Genomic DNA, 21,796 nt, shown 5'->3' with positions numbered 1-21,796 from the left:
ACAACAGAGAGCTTAAGAACAGCTCCCAGTACATAGGAGCGCAATGCAGGATAGTTAAAAGAAATCAAGACAGTAAGGACTTGCACATTATGATAAATCTCTCTAGTTAATCTCTTAACAGCACTTACCTTATTCTGTCATGGAAGTTTCTAGAGGGTAAGGACCATATTCTGAATACCTTAGCATTCTTATTGCACCTACTACATAAGTTGCTCTATAACTATTGAAATAAATATGAAGGAATCTACAGTTTTCCATTAAAAGATTTAAGAATGCAATGCTAACTTCTCAGGGACTCCTATAATTTTCCAGTTTGGTACTAGGAAACTGACAACAAACTGTCATAATTTATATTAAGAATTGCATAATCCATCATGCTTCATATTTTCTGCCTTGGCTGTTGGGAAGCTATGTATTTCCCAACTTTCTACATGAATTTTGCTACTCTGATGTTTTAACAGCCTTAACATAAAGTCAAAAGTTAACTACAAAGTTTACACACCTGCCAAAATTGCTATCTTATATTTAGAGCTTTTTTTTTGAGCATAATACACTCACAGTATATAGGGGAAAAAATGTAAACCTAGATTAAATTCTAGGTTTGGTTTTCAAACTAATCAGATGAAGCCCTGCCCATGAGTATCGTTCTGGTATATTTTGTGGTTTCTAGTCATTGCCACATGTGGTTCTCTAAAACATCTGGAAGATGCTGTTGGTTTAAGTGAATTTGTCAGTTGAATTTGCACAGCAGTTGCATCAGTTGTGGTCACAACCATCTAATCACTCAAAGGTGGCAGGAAGGAAGAACCTGTTTGAGGGGCAAAGTGGAAATCAAAGATTCAAAATAGTATGTAAAGATTCCAGGTGAATGCTAAGGCAGGATGGCTATCTTAGTAATCACAGATGCCAATCAGAAACACTTGTCTTACTAACTTTCACGGGCATCTGTGGTCAAGCCTGTATAAGGAGAGAAAACTGTGTCAGGGTAATTTAGAGCAATTAAGAATGCCGATATCTTTGAAACTACGTCGATGTGTGTGGGGTCAGGGAAGAAGTGGGGGAAAACACAAGCTCGCCAGATACTGTGTGTAGTAAGCAGCCCCAACGCCTTACTAAAAGTATTTCCTTTAAGAGCATGCGGCTCTTTAAATGTTGTAATTATGCAAAGTGTTTTCCTCTTTCCTAGTTCACCTGCTGCAGACATCAACTGCTGCAGAAACATTTGGGAACCTGGAAGAGAGCCCTACTACACATGTGTACCCATCACAGAGGTCCAGCAGACAGCCCTTCCTTCCCAGGGCTGGACACCCACTCAGAATATCCCTGGGTGCCCATGGCAGCCACACTTGGTCTCCCTTCCAACCAAGTCACTGGGAGGCAGCCACCCATAGAGATCACTCTTGTGAACCAAATCACTCATAATAACCAGCCAGTGCTGATTTACCAGCTCTTTCAAACTAGCTCTTTCAAAACTCTAGAACAGTGGTTGTCATCCCTGGACACAACAGAATCGCCCAGGGAGCTTCACAAATTACTAATGCCCAAGCTCCATCCTAGAATTTCTGATTTAGTTGCTCTGGGTGAAGCCTGGACACCAGAAGTTTTAACAGCTCCCCAGGTGATTCTAGGGATTCTCAGGTAGTGCAGCGGTAAAGAACCCGCCTATCAAAGTAGAAGATGTAAGACACGTGGGTTTGATCCCTGGCTCAGGAAGATCCCCTAAAGGAGGAAATAGCAACGCACTCCAGTATTCTTGCCTGGAGAATTCGTTGGACAGAGGAGTCTGGCGGGCTAGAGTCCATGGGGTTGCAGAGTCGGACATAACTGAGGGACCGAGCGCACATGCACGCAGGTGATCCTAACGTGCAGCCAAACCTAAGCCTCACAGCTCTAGTAGCTCTCTCATGAAACTAAAAGGCGCTTACTCCTGGAAGGAAAGTTATGACCAACCTAGACAGTATGTTAAAAAGCAGAGACATTACTTTGCCAACAAAGGTCTGTCTAGTCAAGGCTATGGTTTTTCCAGTAGTCATGTATGGATGTGAGAGTTGGGCTGTGAAGAAGGCTGAGCGCCGAAGAATTGATGGCTTTTGAACTGTGGTGTTGGAGAAGACTCTTGAGAGTCCCTTGGACTGCAAGGAGATCCAACCAGTCCATCCCAAAGGAAATCAGTCCTGGGTGTTCTTTGGAAGGAATGATGCTGAAGCTGAAGCTCCAGTACTTTGGCCACCTCATGCGAAGAGCTGACTCATTTGAAAAGACCCAGATGCTGGGAGGGATTGGAGGCAGGAGGAGAAAGGGACGACAGAGGATGAGATGGCTGGATGGCATCACCAACTCGATGGACATGAGTTTGCGTAAACTCCGGAGTTGGTGATGGACAGGGAGGCCTGGCGTGCTGCGATTCATGGGGTCGCAAAAGAGTCAGACATGACTGAGTGACTGAACTGAACTGAATGTGAGGGTGCATCATGCTTGCCTGGAGGGCCTGTTGGAATACAGAGCTGGGCCCTACCCCTGGAGACTGATTCAGCAGGTCTGGAGTGGGGCCTGAAAATCTGTATGTCTAGCAAGTCTCAGGTGAAGCTGATGCTGCAGGTTTGGAGAATCACACTGCTCTAGACACTTAGAGATGTGCATGACAGAAAATAGGACATACTTCTGAGGAACCGTTCTAAGAAAGAAATCCTTCCCTGTTTCAATGTTTAAAAGAAGTCCTGAAGATCATGACGTGGTTCCTAAGTTCCAGTTTAGATAGTGTTATCCACAGCTGTATGGCCTCCTTGCATGGAAAAGTAGAAACCAGGCAGTTCACTTTCTTTCTCAAAAGTTAGGGTCATTACTACTGAAAAGGATGGCAGCCCTCACAGGTCAGGAGTGTGCCTCAAACTCTGTGTGCAAGATGACTGGGGATCACAATCAGTGAGCGCTCATGTTCACGAGCTAAGGAAGGTTTGAACTATGATCTCAAATCTTAGCTTGGAAACTGAGCCACTTTGAGCTTCCTTGAATATTATAATCTCTTAAAGAGCTACTTACCTTCATGGCTACCAGAGAAGTAACCTCCTCTCATGTAGGACTGGCAGTTAGGCACTTCTGAAAGAGAAACACACTCCTGTCAATGGTCTCTGCAGCTGAAAGTGGCAGAGGGAAAGCCCTTAAACCTCCAGCTCCAAGATCATGTCTTTCTGGCCTTGTCTTGGGAAAGGGGTACCATCCCTGTTTTGTGCCCCCAACTAAAAAAAATCTAAAATAAGAGGAAATAAAGAAAACGAAGCAGAGACATTACTTTGCCAACAAAGGTCCGTCTAGTCAAGGCTATGGTTTTTCCAGTGGGCATGTATGGATGTGAAAGTTGGACTGTGAAGAAAGCTGAGCACCGAAGAATTGATGCTTTTGAACTGTGGTGTTGGAGAAGACTCTTGAGAGTCCCTTGGACTACAAGGAGATCCAACCAGTTCATTCTAAAGATCAGTCCTGGGTGTTCTTTGGAAGGAATGATGCTAAAGCTGAAACTTCAATACTTTGGCCACCTCATGTGAAGAGTTGACTGCTGGGAGGGGTTGGGGGCAGGAGGAGAAGGGGATGACAGAGAATGAGATGGCTGGATGGCATCACCAACTCGATGGACATGAGTTTGAGTGAACTCTGGGAGTTGGTGATGGACAGGGAGGCCTGGCGTGCTGCAATTCATGGGGTCAGAAAGAGTCGGACACGACTGAGCGACTGAACTGAAAGAAGAGGGAAGAGTTTCTAAACGTGCAAGCTGCAAAATTCCCACTCTTTCCATTAATGATCTCATTTGATAAGCTTGGCCTACAAGATGGGTAATCAGTGAATGTGTGAGTGGGGGTAAAAAGGACCCCCAAAGACAACTGGAACTTTGTGTTTAACTTTCTAGACAAGAAGCCCAAAAGCAAACGATAGGTGTTTCAAGATGTTACATCTCTCCCTATGTACACTGGCAGCTGAAGGACACAGGAATTTTCCCAGATGAGAGTACTGCAACAGAGTAGTGACTCCTATGAAGCAACCAACAGGACAAACTTTTCCATGGCATACCCAGATCCCACACAGCCGTGACAAACCAGACACTTTCTCAGAACACTACTCAACAATAGAGTCCCGTCCTACGTGTGGACTCTTCTATACTTACATTGGGAGTTCAATGGGTCATTGTATTCAAAAAAGGTCACAAAACTAGAGGCAAGACTAACATGCAGAAATATCCTTTGTCCAGTGACTTTAAGATAACAGGCCTTAAAGGGCATCGTGAGAAACGCTGGGCTGGAGGAAGCACAAGCTGGAATCAAGATTGCTGGGAGAAATATCAATAGCCTATGCAGATGACACCACCCTTATGGCAGAAAGTGAAGAGGAGCTAAAAAGCCTCTGATGAAAGTGAAAGAGGAGACTGAAAAAGTTGGCTTAAAGCTCAACATTCAGAAAACGAAGATCATGGCATCCGGTCCCATCACTTCATAGCAAATAGATGGGGAAACAGTGGCTGACTTTATTTTTCTGGGCTCCAAAATCACTGGAGGTGGTGATTGCAGCCATGATATTAAAAGACGCTTACTCCTTGGAAGGAAAGTTATGACCAACCTAGATAGCATATTAAAAAGCAGAGACATTACTTTGCCAACAAAGGTCCGTCTAGTCAAGGCTATGGTTTTTCCAGTGGTCATGTACGGATGTGAGAGTTGGACTATAAAGAAAGCTGAGCACAGAAGAATCGATGCTTTTGAACTTTGGTGTTGGAGAAGACTCTTGAGAGTCCCTTGGGCTGAAAAGAGATCCAACTAGTTCATCCTAAAGGAGATCAGTCCTGGGTGTTCACTGGAAGGACTGATGTTGAAGCTGAAACTCCAATATTTTGGCCACCTGATGCGAAGAGCTGACTCATTGGAAAAGACCCTGAAGCTGGGAAAGATTGAGGGCAGGAGGAGAAGGGGACGACAGAGGATGAGATGGTCGGATGGCATCACCAATTCAATGAACATGGGTTTGGGTGGACTCCGGGAGTTGATGATGGATAAGGAGGCCTGGCGTGCTGCAGTTCATGGTTGCAAAGAGTCATACACGACTGAGTGACTGAACTGAAGGCTGGGTGCCAGCAATCTTTAGGTATGGACTCAGGTATACTCTGCATGACATCTGAATATCTACTGTGCTTCCTACCATTTGCATGACTTTTCTGTTTTGTATTAAGTTATGCATAAACATATTTGCTGTAGTAGCTCCTAACTTCTTTGAGGGCAAATTTTAGAAAACTAGTCCCCAAAGTCCTGCACGCAGAAGGCACTCAGTAACAACCAGACAAATGAATGAAATGATGAAGAAAGGAATCGTATGATGTTATGCTCACCTGAATCAACGCAGTAATCCCGGGGCTCCTGCTTGATTCCCATTGGTGACTGGAACCCATGTGCTGGGGGACCAGGCATGCCTGGGACCCCATGTTCATAGAGTGGGTCATGGTATTCTTGTTTGAATCCCTGAGGGGGTGGGGGAGCTGCAGGAACAATAGGTTCTGACATTTGCCGGTGGTAATTAGGGCGATTATCTCCAGGAACTCCTGACTGAGGGGGGAAGGGGTGGCAGGGTTCAGACAGCTGTCTCTGAAATCTGCAAGAAGAAAGAAGTTGCACTGTTTAAGTAAGAATAGGATGAATACCTACTATGATTTTAGCATTGAGGATTACAAATTCAAAGTACTCATTAATGCTTATTTCTGGATATTTCATCCTTTTCCCCAAAATTATATCACACATTTTAAACCTCGTGAGTCAGGGACCAGCAAAAAAAAAAAAAAAAATACTACATCATGGTTTATTTTCTGTGCGTTTTTACTTCATGCATAGTCTATGTGTATAGTTGAGCCAAATTATGTATCTGAATATATAAAACAACTATTTGCAAATATCACTAACATTAGATTATGTTTGTTCATTGATTCATTCACTCATCTGTAGACAATTAATTTTTAAAGACCAAAGAACATTTAACCAGAAATATCCAGTTAGAAAACATAGTTCTAAAAAAAAAAAGCCATATGTAATAGCAATCAAAAACAAAATCCCTAAGAAAAAATCACAAAATGTGTAGGCTATTCAATAAAACTTTTCTGAGCAAGAGATCTAATTAAAGATAAAATGTTTAGGACTTGGAAAGTTTTCACTCATTGAAAATTATTCTATAAAAGCAATGCCTTCCCAACCAATTCAACAAAATGATTCTAATTTTATTTAAATGATTGTGAAATAATGCTCTACTAGATATGGACAAATATTAAGCCACAACAATTGGAATACAAAGAATGAAATGTATGTCAAAGGATCGACTAAGTCACAAACTTAGAATAAATCAAGAATATTCCAAAATTTTCTACTTGTCAAGGTTAGCATTTCAAATAAGTTTGGGGAAAGATCCCTGTTTTATACCATATGCCAAAATAAATTTTATATAAAGATTTCAATGTGAAACCATGATAGTAAACATATATGAAGAAAAAATAATCTTGGGGCAGAGGAAAAACCTTTCTAGATATCATACCAATAGCAGAAATCAAGATAAACATGGGTATGTATCCTTGCATAAATTTCTGCAAGTCAAACACCAGAAACAAAACCTAAAGAAAAACAAACTGTGGGAATAATTCTGTAATAGAAAATACAAGAAATAAGACCCCAAATTAAACAGAAAATCTCTAGCAGCTATAGCAATGTTCATACGGTTTGATACAAGGGCCATGCTTTGTATTCTTAGTAGCCTATAGAAAGAAAACCTACCCCCAATTCAAGAATGTTGCAAAGCGAGAGAATAAAAGAATACAGATTGCGGTGGGGGAAATTAATAAAAGATGGACATGCCAACAGAAAAAAATGGATAAAGAACACAAATAGGGAAATCACTAAAGAAATGCAAATGGCATAAACAAAGTTCAACTTCATCAGTAATCAAAATAAGTCTAAAAATCAACAATGTAAGCCTATAAGGTCTTACTCTCTACTTTTAGTTTGAATCCTATCAATAGCTTGAAGCAAATAACTTGATCTGAATCAATTTGTGACATCTAAGGGCCTCTGACTGTGTGGATCACAATAAACTGTGGAAAATTCTGAAAGAGATGGGAATAGCAGACCACCTGACCTGCCTCTTGAGAAACCTGTATGCAGGTCAGGAAGCAACAGGTAGAACTGGACATGGAACAACAGACTGGTTCCAAATATGAAAAGGAGTGCATCAAGGCTGTATATTGTCACCCTGCTTATTTAACTTCTATGCAGAGAACATCATGAGAAACGCTGGGCTGGAAGAAGCACAAGCTGGAATCAAGATTGCCGGCAGAAATATCGATAACCTCAGATATGCAGATGACACCACCCTATGGCAGAAAGTGAAGAGGAACTAAAAAGCCTCTTGATGAAAGTGAAAGAGGAGAGTGAAAAAGTTGGCTTAAAGCTCAACATTCAGAAAACGAAGATCATGGCATCTGGTCCTATCACTTCATGGGAAATAGATGGGGAAACAGTGGAAACAGTGTCAGACTTTATTTTTTGGGCTCCAAAAAATGGTGACTGCAGCCATGAAATTAAAAGACGCCTACTCCTTGGAAGAAAAGTTATGAGCAACCTAGAGAGCATATTAAAAAGCAGAGACATTACTTTGCCAAGGCTTTTTCCAGTGGTCATGTATGGATGCGAGAGTTGAACTGTGAAGAAAGCCGAGAGCCGAATAATTGATGCTTTTGAACTGTGGTGTTGGAGAAGACTCTTGAGAGTCCCTTGGACTGCAAGGAGATCAGCTCTGGGATTTCTTTGGAAGGACTGATGCTAAAGCTGAAACTCCACTACTTTGGCCACCTCATGTGAAGAACTGACTCATTGGAAAAGACTCTGATGCTGGGAGGGATTGGGGGCAGGAGGAAAAGGGGATGACAGAGGATGAGATGGCTAGATGGCATCACAGACTCGATGGACGTGAGTCTGAGTGAACTCCGGGAGATGGTGATGGACAGGGAGACCTGGCGTGCTGTAATTCATGGGGTCGCAAAGAGTCAGACACGACTGAGCGACTGAACTGAACTGAAGGGCCAACAGATTTTTAGAACATCAAGATTTAAAATTTTAGTGAAGAGATTCGTGTGCAGAATAAAACATTTTAAATCAGGGCTCGCTCTCTGAGTCTTTACTATCTTACCAGTAGCAGTACCACAAGATCCTTTATAACAGGAAGATCCCCAAACTATTTTACATACATTTATCCTTTTATACCAAAAGCATCAGGGTCTGCCTGATGAAATTACTGAAACAAGTTTTATGAACTCTAAGGATCAGGGGGTACTGAATGCTGTGACAGTGGACTGTCAATCAGGAATGCTGAGTTTCAAGGTTACTATTCCTTGCACATGGTCTTTGAAGTATAAATCTGAAACTTGTGTTTAGGCTTGATATTTAGAATACAGGCACCAGCAACAGGCTACAAACCTGATTTTGTAAAGAAAATCCTGAAGTGGGCAGGAAAGTAAAGATACTCTTTTAGGCTTATTTTCATTGAAGTACGCAGAGCTTATGCCAGTAAGAACAATAACAAGGGCACCCACTGTCCATGTTTCCTCCCCTCCTGCCTCTGCAGCCTTCCTAGCACCTTCCAAGGTGACCTCCCCAAATCGCTTCCTTGATGGCTCTGAGATGGCACGGAACCAACTCCGCTCTGTAACCAGAGCCAGTGCAGCTGGCGGCCCATCACTTCACTTCCGCTCAGCGCTCATCTTCTCAGTTTCCAGAATGAAACTCTAGAGTTGGCCTAGTCTGATGCCCTCAGGAAAAGGTGCTTCCATGGGTACCAGCCAGCAACCTTCATCCCCTCCCTGCAGCATAACTTTAAGGATGTATGAAGCTTACAGGCCTGGGATCTGTGGAACACATTCTACAACTGGGATTGGCTTGTCCTGGTTTATTTTGAGAGAGCAGGAGTGGCAAAGGGCAGCTTAAGGGTAGGTCATAAAACCAGCATATTTGGAAGAAAGATTTCTCTCCGAGCTTGCTGCCGATAACAGCTTTTATTTGCAGAAATTAGTAAAGTAATTCAGTTCTTGTCCTCAAAATACATTCTGTGCACTTCAACCACTGACCTTCATTTGAACCCCCTTCCCGCAATCCTTTTGAAGTAGCTGAGAATGTGTTGTATACATAGTACAGCTACGACAGAGATGCCTGTTGTTTACTGAGGCAGGCAATCATTTTCCAAGGAGGGAAGGCTTGGTTCCTAACAGACCTCTTCCTCCCCTGACTAGCCACCCCACCCTCCACCCCCATCCGTTATCCCAACAGAGCTCAGGCCATCATGAACTCACAGTTGGTGAGCAAAAGGACACTTCTGACTACTGAGCAAGCCTATATTCAATAGGTTACAGATTAAGGCTTTCTCAGTGCCAGTTTATTTAAAGAACCAGTTATTTATTTATTTGTCAGACTTATATAGCGCCTTTCCTCCCAGAGCTCACCCACGCTACCAACATTTGGTTTACATTATGAAAACCGTTAGATGCTTTTTCTGCATTTCCTTTTTGGTTTCTGCTGCCAACACAGAGTAAACACAATACTTAGAGAAAAAAAGGAGAAAAGTGTGGATTCAACGAAGGCTACACAGTGGCTCTGGGTGCCCGGTGAAGGAGTGAGCGGTTCAGAGGCCAGCTGAAATGATATGGAAAACTGGCCAAGAAACAACCACCACGTACTTAATATTCCCACTAGAGCAAAGCAAAAATCGAAAATAGCGAAGCAGCACAGCTCGGTAAAAGAGGCTCTGGCTGCAAAGTTGGCGCATCCTGGGCTGAAATCCAATCTTTATCACTTACTGACCCAAGGTCACAGAGCTAGTTATATAACTGCTCTGAGCCTCAGTTTCCTCATCAGGAAAGTAAGAACAATCAGGTTACTTGTCCCAAAGATCTGTTGTAAAGGTTACATAAGACAACCCATGTAAAAGGTCCCGGCACACTGCTAGGTTCTTAGATACCATTACCCTCAAACATCAACTATCCAACCTCCTCTCCACAGCCTGCCACAAGCTATTTTCAGAAATTATGCAAAATGGTACAGAAGATCTTAAGGAACTGGGAGACCTTCAAACACACAAGCGTTCCCTTGCTACCTAGACAGCCTCTAGTCTACTTTCTCAGAAAGAGAATGCTGATTTTTATTCCGGGTGGCATCGTGCCACCCAATTTCAATTAATATTTATTTTCCTGCCATATACCAAGAGCCAGGCACTGTTGCAAAAGAAAACCCAAACGCTGTCCCTGAAAGCCCACCAAAGAGCTCTGAAACAGCTCTCAGAACTTTGTGTGAGGCCTGTCGGCAATTAAACTCGAATTGGCCCATCCAAACTGTGACAGAACACAGAGATGAGGAAGCAAGTATGCCTTTTAAAGGCCTAGATATTTGATTTTTCAAGGTCAAATATGGAAGGTGATGTAAACACAAGATCTTTCCAGGAGATTAGATAGTAAAAGTATTAGTTTTTATGTATACAACATTAATGAGTCTAAAGATGAAAAGATTAGGGGTAGAGAACTTTACATTTTTAAAACTTTTAACAAAGAGCTAAAAGTAAGTTTCTAGGTAATAGTATCTATATCATTTTAGGAAGATTCCTTTAGTAGTTTTCTTTATGGAACATAAAAGTGATTTTTCAAACAAGATTGTCATGGAAGCTAACATTTGAGTACTTTCCCTATGCCAATGTGATTAAGTCACCCAATGATTCTATGTGGTAAGTATCCAGTAGTCTCCCATTTTCAGATAAAGAAACCAAAGCTTGGGAAAGTTAAATGCCTCCCTGAGGTCATACAGATAGGAAGCAGCAGAGTTGGGATTCAATTCCAGATCTGTTAATCCGTTCAACTCCAGAGCCTATATTATTCATACAATTGTTTCTATAATTGCTTTTAAATACCTTCTTGATGACATTTAAATATTATACAGTCCAAGCAGCTAGAAAACTTAAGTTTGGAAATTCAGAAATATACATTTGAAGAACTCTAGGACTGAAGAAATAATAAATACTTGAAACTGAATTTTTAAAATACCAGATGCCAGAACTTGTGGGGTATAGCTAAAGCAGGACTTGTGTAGGGAGATCAAATAATCGATCACTTGTAACCAGGGTATTTTGGGGATTAAAAAGAAAAGCTATCAGGAATTACTTTCACAAGCTATGTGAGCCAGGAAAAACTGAAGGTATGGTCACCCCAGCCTTAGGAGAAATCTTATTTGGTCATGTATTTAGAATATAAAGAAGCTACAAGTTAGCCAACCAAAGAAGCTAAAACAGAATAAATAAAAAATATAGAAAATTTCAGTAGGAGCAGAAACCAATGAAATAGAAAATATCCAATAGAACAAGCAAATGTAGAGTTGATTTACTGAAAAGACAAGTGATATAACCTGCTAAGACTAACAGTCTAGATAAATAGAATAAAAAATGAAAAACGGATAAAGAGACGATGCTATAGAGGTTGTTAAAAGGGCACTTTTGTTCAGTTGCTCAGTCACATCTGATTCTTTGTGACCTAATGGCAGCATGCTGACATTAGGAACAGCTTTACGCCGATTTTTACTTCTTTATTTTTAATGCACATGGTCTTAGTTGCTCTGTGGCATGTGGGATCTTCCCAGATCAGGGATCAAACCCACGTCTCCTACACTGGCAGGCGGATTCTTTACCAGTGAGCCACCAGGAACACCATATACCAATTTCTAAAACTTGTGAAACAAATTCCTAGAAAAATTTGTTAAATTCACTCAACTAAACAGAAATCCAGAGTAAGACCATAAAAGGTGAGGATACTGAACCAGTCATTAAAAATCTTCCCACAAAGAAAATATCAGGCCCCAGTGGCTGTACTGGTAAATTCTTCCAAAATTTCAAGTAGTAAAAAACCCCAATTTCACACAAGCTATTTTGGAATATATAGACAGGAAAATATCACGACTCATCTGGTGAGAATAACCTCAATGCTAAAACCCAACAGGGATAATATAAGAAAGGGAAATTATATATCATTCTCAATCATAAATACAGATGCAGGAGTCCTAAATACATGTTGGAAAACCTAGCCCAGCAATGTATAAATAATTATACATAACAAAGTTTAGTTTATCACACGAATATAAGATTGGTTTCATATAAAATCAGTATAATTCACCACATAGAAAAATTAAAGGAGAGCTATTCATCTGATCTCAATAGAGGCAGAAGAAGCATTTGATAAGATTCAACATGTATTCATATTAAAAAAGAAAAACAACAAAACCCAGCATACTATGGATAGAAGGAAATTTTCTTCAGCTTGACAAAAGGTAGAACAAAAACAACCCTATTTTAAACATAAGGAAATGCAGAAAATGAGCCCTCTTAAGATGCAGAACCCAAAAAACCTCTCATAGTTGAACCGTTGCTAAGTCATGTCTGACTAGAAGTACACAGCTCAGTCTGATGAAGGTTCCATTAAGCGTCTATGAAACTCGGTTTCGGACAGTGAAGTGGGTCTGTGCTGTCACACAGAACACGCTGTTAACAGGAGTGCATGGAAAGGCATGTGTCTGACAGGCTGCAAGTGTGACTCACTGTCAGGCTCTGCCCTGTCTAAAAACTACAAACTGTGAAGGACAAAAATGAACAATTAGGGGTAGACTTGAGAGGAAGGAGAAGACAAAAACCTACATTATGTCTCTTTAGCATCTTTAGTGAATAAGTCGTCTTCTATTAAATCACAGTTCTAGAAAATGTAAGCTCATCCTCTAAGCTCTAAAGTTTTGATAACAATCACAGAGAGAACCTTCTCAAATAGGCCATTCACACAACAGACCCTTTCTTGATGACTCTGGGGACTGGGTTCTGACTATCAATTTCAGTGTGATAGCCTATTGCAACACTATTGCCCGTAGGGAGCATCAAGAAGGGAGTTAAAAAAAAATATATTATTGTGCGAGAACCTTCTCCAGTTGTAAGTGAGCAGGGGCTACTCTCTTGCAGCGCATGGGCTTCTTGTTTCAGTGGTTTTTCTCACTGCAGAGCACAGGCTTCTAGGCACGTGGGCTTCGGTAGTTGTGCTGCACGGGGCTGAGCTGCTCCGAGCCATGTGGGACCTCCCCAGGACCAGGGATCGAATCCATGTCCCCTGCACTGGCAGGTGAATTCTTCACCATTGAGCCACCGTGGAAGTCCAAAGCAGACGATTTCCCCATCAGGGGTATCTTCTTAAATTTTGCGTTTTGATTTTTTGCTTCTTGCTGTCACGTGAGTGTGCAGTGGATTTCAAAATTCCTGTTAAATCGCTAAGTCGTGTCTAACTTTTTGCAATCCCATGGACTACAGTACACCAGGCTTCCCTGTTCTTCACTCTCTCCCGAAGTTTGCTCAGACCCATGTCCATTGAGTTGGTGATGCTATCCAACCATCTTATCCTCTGTTTCCCCGTCCTCCTCCTGCCTTCAATCTTTCCCAAAATTTCTAGATGCTGTATTTCTTAGTGGAGTCTCTTCAGTTGAACTGTGGGGAACTCGACATGAGATGGAATAACAGTTTTTCTTTATTGCATATCTGGCCAGTACTATGGGCATAACATAGGAAGATTTTTGTACACATTATAAACAGCACAATAAACTCCTATGAGAGTGGGAAGGTTGAATGAGAAGCAGTGCTCCTTTTCAAGGAGCAGCTGGTCTTTCAGGGTAAATGAAACATGTCTGAACATGCCAAATTACATGGTATTTTTTTCCTCTTTGGGGGGAGGAAATCACGAATATAAATCATGGCTTTTTAGTATTTATCTCCTAAAACAAATTTTGAGTTGTAAAGAATTATATACTGATCATATAAAACATTAAGAATGCAACTGACTATATAGTCTTAGCAAACAATCACTGTCAATAAACACGCTGAAGACAAGATATCGAGCGAAATATGGTCTAAAGAAAGGGGTATACATCATGGTTTTTAAACCTCAAAAGAGCTTGTTCTACTCAACTGAAGGAATAAGGTACTCAGCAAAACAAAAAATAAAGGTGTGACAACATGGGTTTAGATAAATGATGTAGGAATTAAGTAGGATTTTGTAGTTTTAAGAGAAAGTCCCGCTAGTTTAAAGAAACGGGTAAAATTCAAGGTTGAAATGGATTTTTCAAGGTCTCTTACTTAGCTTTTAGTACATTGTCAGCAACCCCTCTCCTGTAAGCATGACCAGAGTGGGGTACTTATGTTTTTGGTTTCTAAAGGTAGGACCTGGTATTTGGCTAGGTGACTTTTAGGAAGTCCTTTAGATGCTCTGAGGTCTGATTTTTTTTTTTTTAACATGTAAGATAGGGGTTTTTGTTTGTTTGTTTGTTTGTTTTTATCTTGCCTTTGTTACAGAGGTATTTAGAAAATCTCAGATAAGACTGATTTCCTTCTATCCTGCAAAATACCACATTTTTGTTATGAGGCTAATTTTGAAGTCCCTCTAACTTAAAAGCACAAGAAAAACTCCAGTTTCTAACTAGTCTACTCCACTTTCAAGCAGGCATAAGTTATTAAATGTGTAGTTACTAAGTTTATCATACCTGACTGCAATTTCTATTGTGTTGTTAGTGGCTCAGTTGTGCCCGACTCTTTGTGACCCTATGGATTATAGACTGCCAGGCTCCTCTGTCCATGGAATTCCCTAGGCCAGAATACTGGAGTAGGTAGCCATGCCCTCCTCCAGGCGGTCTTCCCAGCCCAGGGACTGAACCTGCGTCTCCCACACCGCAGGCAGATTCTTTACAGTATGAGCCAGAATCGGACTAGGGATTTTAGTTTGTCTCATTTTCTGTGCAATCCTATATCTATAAGCATAATCGCTTGTCATGTTTTTGGTGTATTTTGCATCACACAGATATCATTATCTCAATAATAGACAAGCACAGTAAGAACAAAATTGAGTACTGGGCACTTGATTCTTAGGGGAAAAAAAAAGTTGAATAGGTGTGGGCGTAGAGGACGGGGTGCACCATGATTTCTCAAAGTACAACAGTAATATTTCCAGGTCCTGCCCCAGACCCACAGCTCCATCTCTGGAGTAGAGCAAGAAGCCTATACTACTAATAATCCCCCACTGAGGACTCCTGTAGTACACCTTCAGACTTGATAATACAGTGCTCTGGTACAGAAGCCCAAGAGCCCATGTTTGTTTGTGTTTTATCTATGCAGGCACCTGCCCTTCACCTCAGTTCTCTCAAGGATCTCAGTTATCACTCTGTGTGTGGGTGAGGTCTTGATTTCAGACCCACCACTCCTAAGGGCGGAGGGTAAGGGGAGGTGAGTGCAAGATGGAAGGCAGATTTCAGGGAAGAATCGCCTCCTAAAAGAAATATCTACTTTCTGGCTCCTGCCTTTAGATACCTGAGGACAGACACTCAAATCACAGGGATCAAATGTCCTCTTTTTGGGAGGAGGCCGGGTAGCCTGGAGACAAACCTACTTCATCACTGAGACTAAGGCATCCTATCTTCCAGGGCTGTAGGAAGATGAATAACTACCAGCAGCATTAGTAATAGGAGATTCTCCCCCAGTTCAGTGAGCCATTGACACAACCTGTTTACACAGGCTCCCTAGACATGAAACGGATTAAGGGAAAATATGAATAAGAGATTTAACACAAAGTGATTTTCCTTTACATATGGTATAACAAATTAAAGTTGGCTAATTATTTCAAATACAAAATATATACCCCACCCCAACCCACCTCTTCAATTACTAATCTCTGCATACAATCAGAAAAGACAGTTTAAAAACACAAAACCAAAATTATTGAAATAAAAATGGTATCCAGGCCTGAGTTTACAAACTGGCAGGCCTCGGGGGTGATTCTGCCCACAGATTTTGTTTAGTCTGCAAAGTATTACTGCTGTTTTAAACTTGAATTAGTTGCCAGCTTTAAAAAACAAAACCCCTGGAATTTCTACACTAAAATTCCAAATTTCCAAATTCTCTTAAAGAAGTACAACTGTTATTACAAGCTAGTGACTAGCAAACACTTTGAGGTACCTGCCTCCTTCAGATGAAGTGACTTCCTGTGGCAACTGAGGCCCACCACCGAGCCAGCCCACAGTTAACACTCTCTCCCCTCAGGCCCCATATACCATTGGTGTTCATGGCCCCTGGATCAGTAGGGGGATAAACACTAACCAGACAAATTACGTGGTTCTTTACGGTGACTTTCACCGCAAAGGGGGAAGGGAACTGGAACCAGACAAGAGTACTTGCTTTTTTCTGCATTTCATCTAGAAATAGTGACCTCCAATTAAATACCAGCAGGCATCTGGGTTGGACCAGGCCAGAGGAAGATAACTTACATATTCTTCCTCTCCCCCAAGCAGAGCAATAAAGGACAAACAACGGTTACCACCTTGCAGCCATTGGTAACCACAGATAACTACCTGCCTATGTTATCACTTCATTCCAGAGGGACCGAAATAAAAAAGGCCCCCAGAATATCTTGTATTAAGGGAAGGCCACAAGCACGCAAGGTTCTAGAATACCACAGATAATGAACTTCAAAGGCTGGGACCTAAGAGGTCAAGTTTGGTGCTTGCAGAGTAGATTCCTTTTACATCTTAGTTTTTCTGAGAATGAATCACTTTGGACAAGTTATTCTGATGCCTCTATTTCCTTATTAAGAATGCAGAAATACCTGGAGTGAAATCAAGATCTCTATCTCAAAAGTAGAAAATTAAAAATACAGTCCTAAAAAAAAAAAAATACAGTCCTCAGGTAATCCCCTACTGTGAAAATGTATTAAAATCAAATGAGTAATAACACCTCTGATAACTCAGCAATCTTCCCTAATACGTAAGTAAAATGGTAGTAAAGTATTAATGGGTAGCATAAACCAAGGTATGATTCTAGCAGGCTGTATCCAATGAGGAGCCAGCGAAGCTGCCCTCAGCCAAGACCGACAGACAGGGTCAACATCCCGAGCAGGTCCGTCTTCCTCTGCTTCTACAGTGGGGAAAGAGTACCAGCCACCTCTCCCTTTCCTAGGGTGTTGCAAGGCCTATATCCCCTCTGCAGTACCTTAGGAGCAGGGTGATACGTTGTTTAGTTGCTCAGTCATGTCTGACTCTGTGCGACCCCATCAGGCTCCTCTGTCTATGGACTTATCCAGGCAAGAATACTGGAGTGAGTTGCCATCCCCTCCTCCGGGGGATCTTCCTGACCCAGGGATCGAACCTAGTCTCCTGCACTGAAGGGGGATTCTTTACCACTGAGCCACCAGAGAAGCCCCAGGGTGATAATATAAACAGGTCATATTCATATTATTAGTAGTCCTACCTCAAAAGATGCCTCAGTGGAATGAGAACTTTATAGGTACCTGGTAAGTGACTACCACTTCCCTTCTCCCTGGGAGTTAGAGAGGTGGGAGGAGGTGGTAAAGGAAGCCCAGATCAGCACCCACCTCTGTTCTGATGGATACTGGTTTTCAGGCATCATCTTTGGCATCTGCAAGGGCTGATGTGGCGGCCGGGGGACCGCAAAGGTTTGCTGCTGTGGTCCAGGTTCCGGAAGCGAATGAGGGGTGGGGGTGGGGCCCACACCTGGGACTGGGCCAGCTGCAGGGGCATGTGCCGCCGAGGTGGGCAGAGTTGCCTGAGGTGGAGGAAATAGGGAATTCTGATGGGTGGGAGACAGAGGGGTGGTAGGAGGGGTTAATGGCTTGAACCCAGAGGGAGGCTTCCTATCATAGGCACTGTAAACAGAAAAAGAGAAGGAACCATTTAGCCGCAATGAAGCCATTAGCGTGGTCACCAGGTCCAACAGAACTCGAGGTTGCATCCCACGGTTGCCAGGAAATGACAGCATTAACATAGTTAAATTGCTGGCAGCCTCGAGGGAATATTTGTACCTCTGAAAAGTGACAAACACACTGCGTCACAGGGACTTGTTTAACACTTCTAGTGATTCTTCTCAAAGATAATTTTAGCCTCAGCTTCCGGTTTCCTTTTTCCCCTTTTCTAAAAGAATTCTCCATGTATGCGTGTGCAGGGGTGGATGGATGAGGGGAGACATTAGGTCCTGGGGGAGTTTTCTGCCCCCCCTCTCCCAAGAATGCCAGGGTTCCCAGGAACAAGAACCTTTGAAAGACAAATTTCTGCTGTAACATCACTTAACAAAGCTTCTCCTCCCCTTTTCAGGCAGATCTATGTTTATCTTCTAGAGCAAAGAATGATTTAAAATTAAAGCTTCATTCCTGGGGCGTGGATATTCTTAAGTAAAGGGCACTGGCATGGGGATTTTCTTCATATATTCTGATGTGAAGATTACTTCTTTGGTGCTTAAAGTTCACATTAACATATGATAGACACAAAGGAGCATACAGTCCCTCCCTTGAAGCCACAGATCAAATAGCCCAGCATTCAGGGTTCTTTCCCTTGGGAGGGCTCAGGGCCCCATGAAATCAGTCCCCTGAAGGGCTGATTGAACAGTTCTGCACGTTACATGCAGACAAAGCCCATTTGGACTGGCTACAGCTAGAGGATCATTATACTGCCACCAGAGACGGGTGCGCTACACTGAGCGTCTGCTGAATAATACTGGAAACAATCAACGTGCTGGCCACTTCCTGGCCAGCCTTGCTCTGGCTCCACTTACCAATAGTTGTAGAGGCACTTTTCTCCATAATTAGCACCGAGAGCCTGCTCGTGGCTACAGGATGACAGCTCAGAGGAGGGGCTGTGCAGCTCCCGTTTGATCTTGGTTGGAGGTGGGGCATGAAGCACCACTGAAATCAGAAGAGGGATGAGGGGAGGGACAGAGAGGACAGTGATTAACAGGGAGCACAATGCTTCCTTCTGCAAACCCTATACTAGCTGATTGTTCTTGGAACTCATGTCCAGTCACACGCCAGAGGAAGCCAAACACTTAACACAGAGCCTTCCATCTAAAACCAATGAAAAGTTCTTTACAGTCAGAAATCATCATCTGATGCTTTAAATTAGCCAAGGTTCCCCCCTACCCCCACCCCCACAAGCTTTTTCTGTGTTGGGTCCACTGCCTGGAGGCTCTGAAGCCCTTAAAGATCCTGTAGGTGATGGTGCTTCAAGAAAAACACAGGTGTGATAAGAATACTAAGGATTGCAGACAAGAACAATTCTGTTTCTGAAAAGGACAAAACACCCAAAAATATACTGGTAGACATTACATTACATGTTAGCTTATCTAAGGCTTAAAATTGCCATGGCAAAAAAAAAAAAAAAAAAGAGGGGTATATACAAATTAAATATGACTTAAAAACTATGATTTTAAAGTCCTTCCTCAAGCAACTCTAAATATTAGCTCTGAGTAAGAAATACCCAATCTTTACGGGCACTCCAAAAACTTTTAAACTTTATATTGGAGTACAGCAGATTCACAATGTTGTGATCATTTCAAGTGTACAGCAAAGGGACTCAGCCATACATATACATTCATCCATTCTCCCCCAAACTTCCCTCCCATCCAGACTGCCATGTAACATTGAGCAGACTTCCCTGTGCTACATAGTAGGTCCTTATCGGTTATCCACTTTAAATACAGCAGTGTGTACATGTCAGTTTCAAATTTTCAAAAGCAAAGGAATACAACAATGGACCCCAAACCACAAATGAGAGGCTAGCTGCATACGGGAGGCCTGGAAAACCTCCATGCTTGTGTCTGCTTCATGCCTTTCCAGTGTCCTACCAGGAAGGGCAGGCGTTCATAACCAATCCTTCCAATGGTGCCAATTACTTTTCCTAAATTGACAGTACACAGAGCTGCTGCTTTGTCTGGAAGTCGATCGAACATTCCATATGTGATGCTGAGATGGCAGAGGAGTTAAGAGTTTTTCAAATGTATCTAGGGGCTAACTCATTTTAAAGAGGGTGCTTTACCCAAAGTAGAAGAGCAAACTCTTAAAAGACGCTGTACTGTAAGGACTGTCTTCTGGCTATGGGCTAGAATTGCTACTTTCTGCTGGGAGTCTGGGAGGGAGAGGGAAAGGAACCAGTTAACTTCTCTACCAGCTGTCACCCACTGGATCGAAGTTCTCATTAAATGGCTAACAGTGCTTAGTGCTCTGGTGACCCACCGAGTTTTTCTGTTGCACTCAATGTTTACTCCTGAGCCATCTTCCAGAAGCTTGGTTTTCTTAGTGATTTATATTAGGCAGAATTAGTGAAATGACAATTCTTTTCTATGACTGAACAATCTTCCTGCCAACTGGTTTCTCAGGTGCTTCCTCCAACCCTGAATTCTGGACTCAGAAGTGAACAAATGAGCCTGGAGACTTGATCACAGATGACAAGTTTATAAAGCAAAGTCCTGCCAGTGACTGACTGGCAAGGGCAGGTTTTCATAATTCCTTTCCTATAAAACGCCAACTGCTTTTCCCAAACACACAAAATAAGTTCGGAACTGGCAGATTATATTTAGAAGTCATTAGAGTCTCTCTCGTGATTTTTTTGATGGTGACATCATGGCAGCCAACCCTCAATTGCTATCAAATGTTTTCAGACATTCAGACACAGAAAATGGCTAAGCTTGCTCTTGTTAGAATGTTGCTGGTAAACGAGAAGGGAGAGTCGGGTATGCAGGGGATGTTCTGGTTCTCGGCACTGCTCCTGGGTCATTGCTTCTCCTCTTACCCGTTTTCTGCCATAAAAGTTTTGGACTGGTGATGATGCCCCAACGTAAGCAGCAGTTACATGTCCTAGAAAGTACTTTCCTGACTTTATTTAAAGAAAATCATTTATAATCACTGTTTCTCCTAAGTTTGGAGAGTAAACAGTAATGGCATTGTTCAGTTTTCTCATTTCAGGCTTCAGAAACGTTTTGACATTTTCACGGTATTATAAAAGTTTTCAGTTCTACTGATAAGATTAATACCAGAGGGTAAGCCAAAGTTTTCCAGAAGGCAAACTTTTATAATGTATTCAGAAATACCATATACCGATTTTGAAAGTTTTAAGTTTTGGCTAATTCTGATATCTGTGGGCGCTCAGTTGTGTCTGACTCTTTGAGGCCCCATGGACTATATAAGCCCATGAGGTGCCTCAGCCCATGGAATTCTCCAGGCAAGAATATTGGAGTGGGTTGTCACTCTCTTCTCCAGAGGATCTTCCCAACACAGGGAAGAAACCCATGTTTCTTACATCTCCTGCACTGGCAGGTGGATTCTTTACCACTAGTGCCACCTGGGAAGCCCAATTCTGATGTCTTAATTTCCTTAAATCTACATGGCATTCCTAGTGTGTACCACACCATTTTGGCTCCACATTATCTGGTACCTTCTATCATACCATAACTGTCCTATACCTGGAATCTTATGTTCTCTATCCAAAGGAGGAGTTCAAGAAGTAACTGAGTGCTGTGGTTTGAACTGTTGTAACCTCCCAAATTCATATGTTGAAATTCTGATGTCCTATGTGATATTAGGGGGAGGGGCCTTTGGAAGATGATTAGATCACGAGGGCAGAGGTATCTGAGGATACAAGTCTATGAAGGGGAGCCCTCAGTACCATGATCTCAAACTTCTAGCTTCCAGAACAGTGAGAAACAAATTTATGTTGTCTATTAGCTCCCCAGTTTGTAGCATCATTGTTTAGTCACTAAGTTGCATCTGATTCTGCAACCCCATGGACTGTAGCACACCAGGTTTCCCTGACCTTCATTACCTCCTGGAATTTGCGCAAACTCATGTCTGTTGAGTCAGTGATACTATCCAACCATCTCATCCTCTGCTGTCTTCTCC

At 42.2% G+C, this 21,796-nt stretch overlaps 1 protein-coding gene across 2 annotated transcripts in view; it reads right to left on the bottom strand.

Moving 5' to 3' along the window:
• Positions 1–21,796, bottom strand: part of ETV5 (ETS variant transcription factor 5) — a 58,819-nt gene that overhangs the window by 12,322 nt on the left and 24,701 nt on the right. For both annotated transcript variants that reach the window (XM_052658289.1, XM_052658361.1), the window contains exons 6-9: positions 18,679–18,808; positions 17,486–17,776; positions 5,369–5,628; positions 3,040–3,096 (exon numbers count right to left, since the gene is read on the bottom strand). In XM_052658289.1, the coding sequence (XP_052514249.1) occupies positions 3,040–3,096; positions 5,369–5,628; positions 17,486–17,776; positions 18,679–18,808 (738 nt within the window). The remainder of the gene's footprint in view (positions 1–3,039; positions 3,097–5,368; positions 5,629–17,485; positions 17,777–18,678; positions 18,809–21,796) is intronic.

Source organism: Budorcas taxicolor, chromosome 1 (genome assembly GCF_023091745.1).
Source record: "Budorcas taxicolor isolate Tak-1 chromosome 1, Takin1.1, whole genome shotgun sequence".
In the NCBI taxonomy this organism is placed as follows: domain Eukaryota; kingdom Metazoa; phylum Chordata; class Mammalia; order Artiodactyla; family Bovidae; genus Budorcas; species Budorcas taxicolor.
The sequence above is the reverse complement of the archived record's forward strand: the minus strand, read 5'-3'. Positions and strand labels throughout refer to the sequence as shown.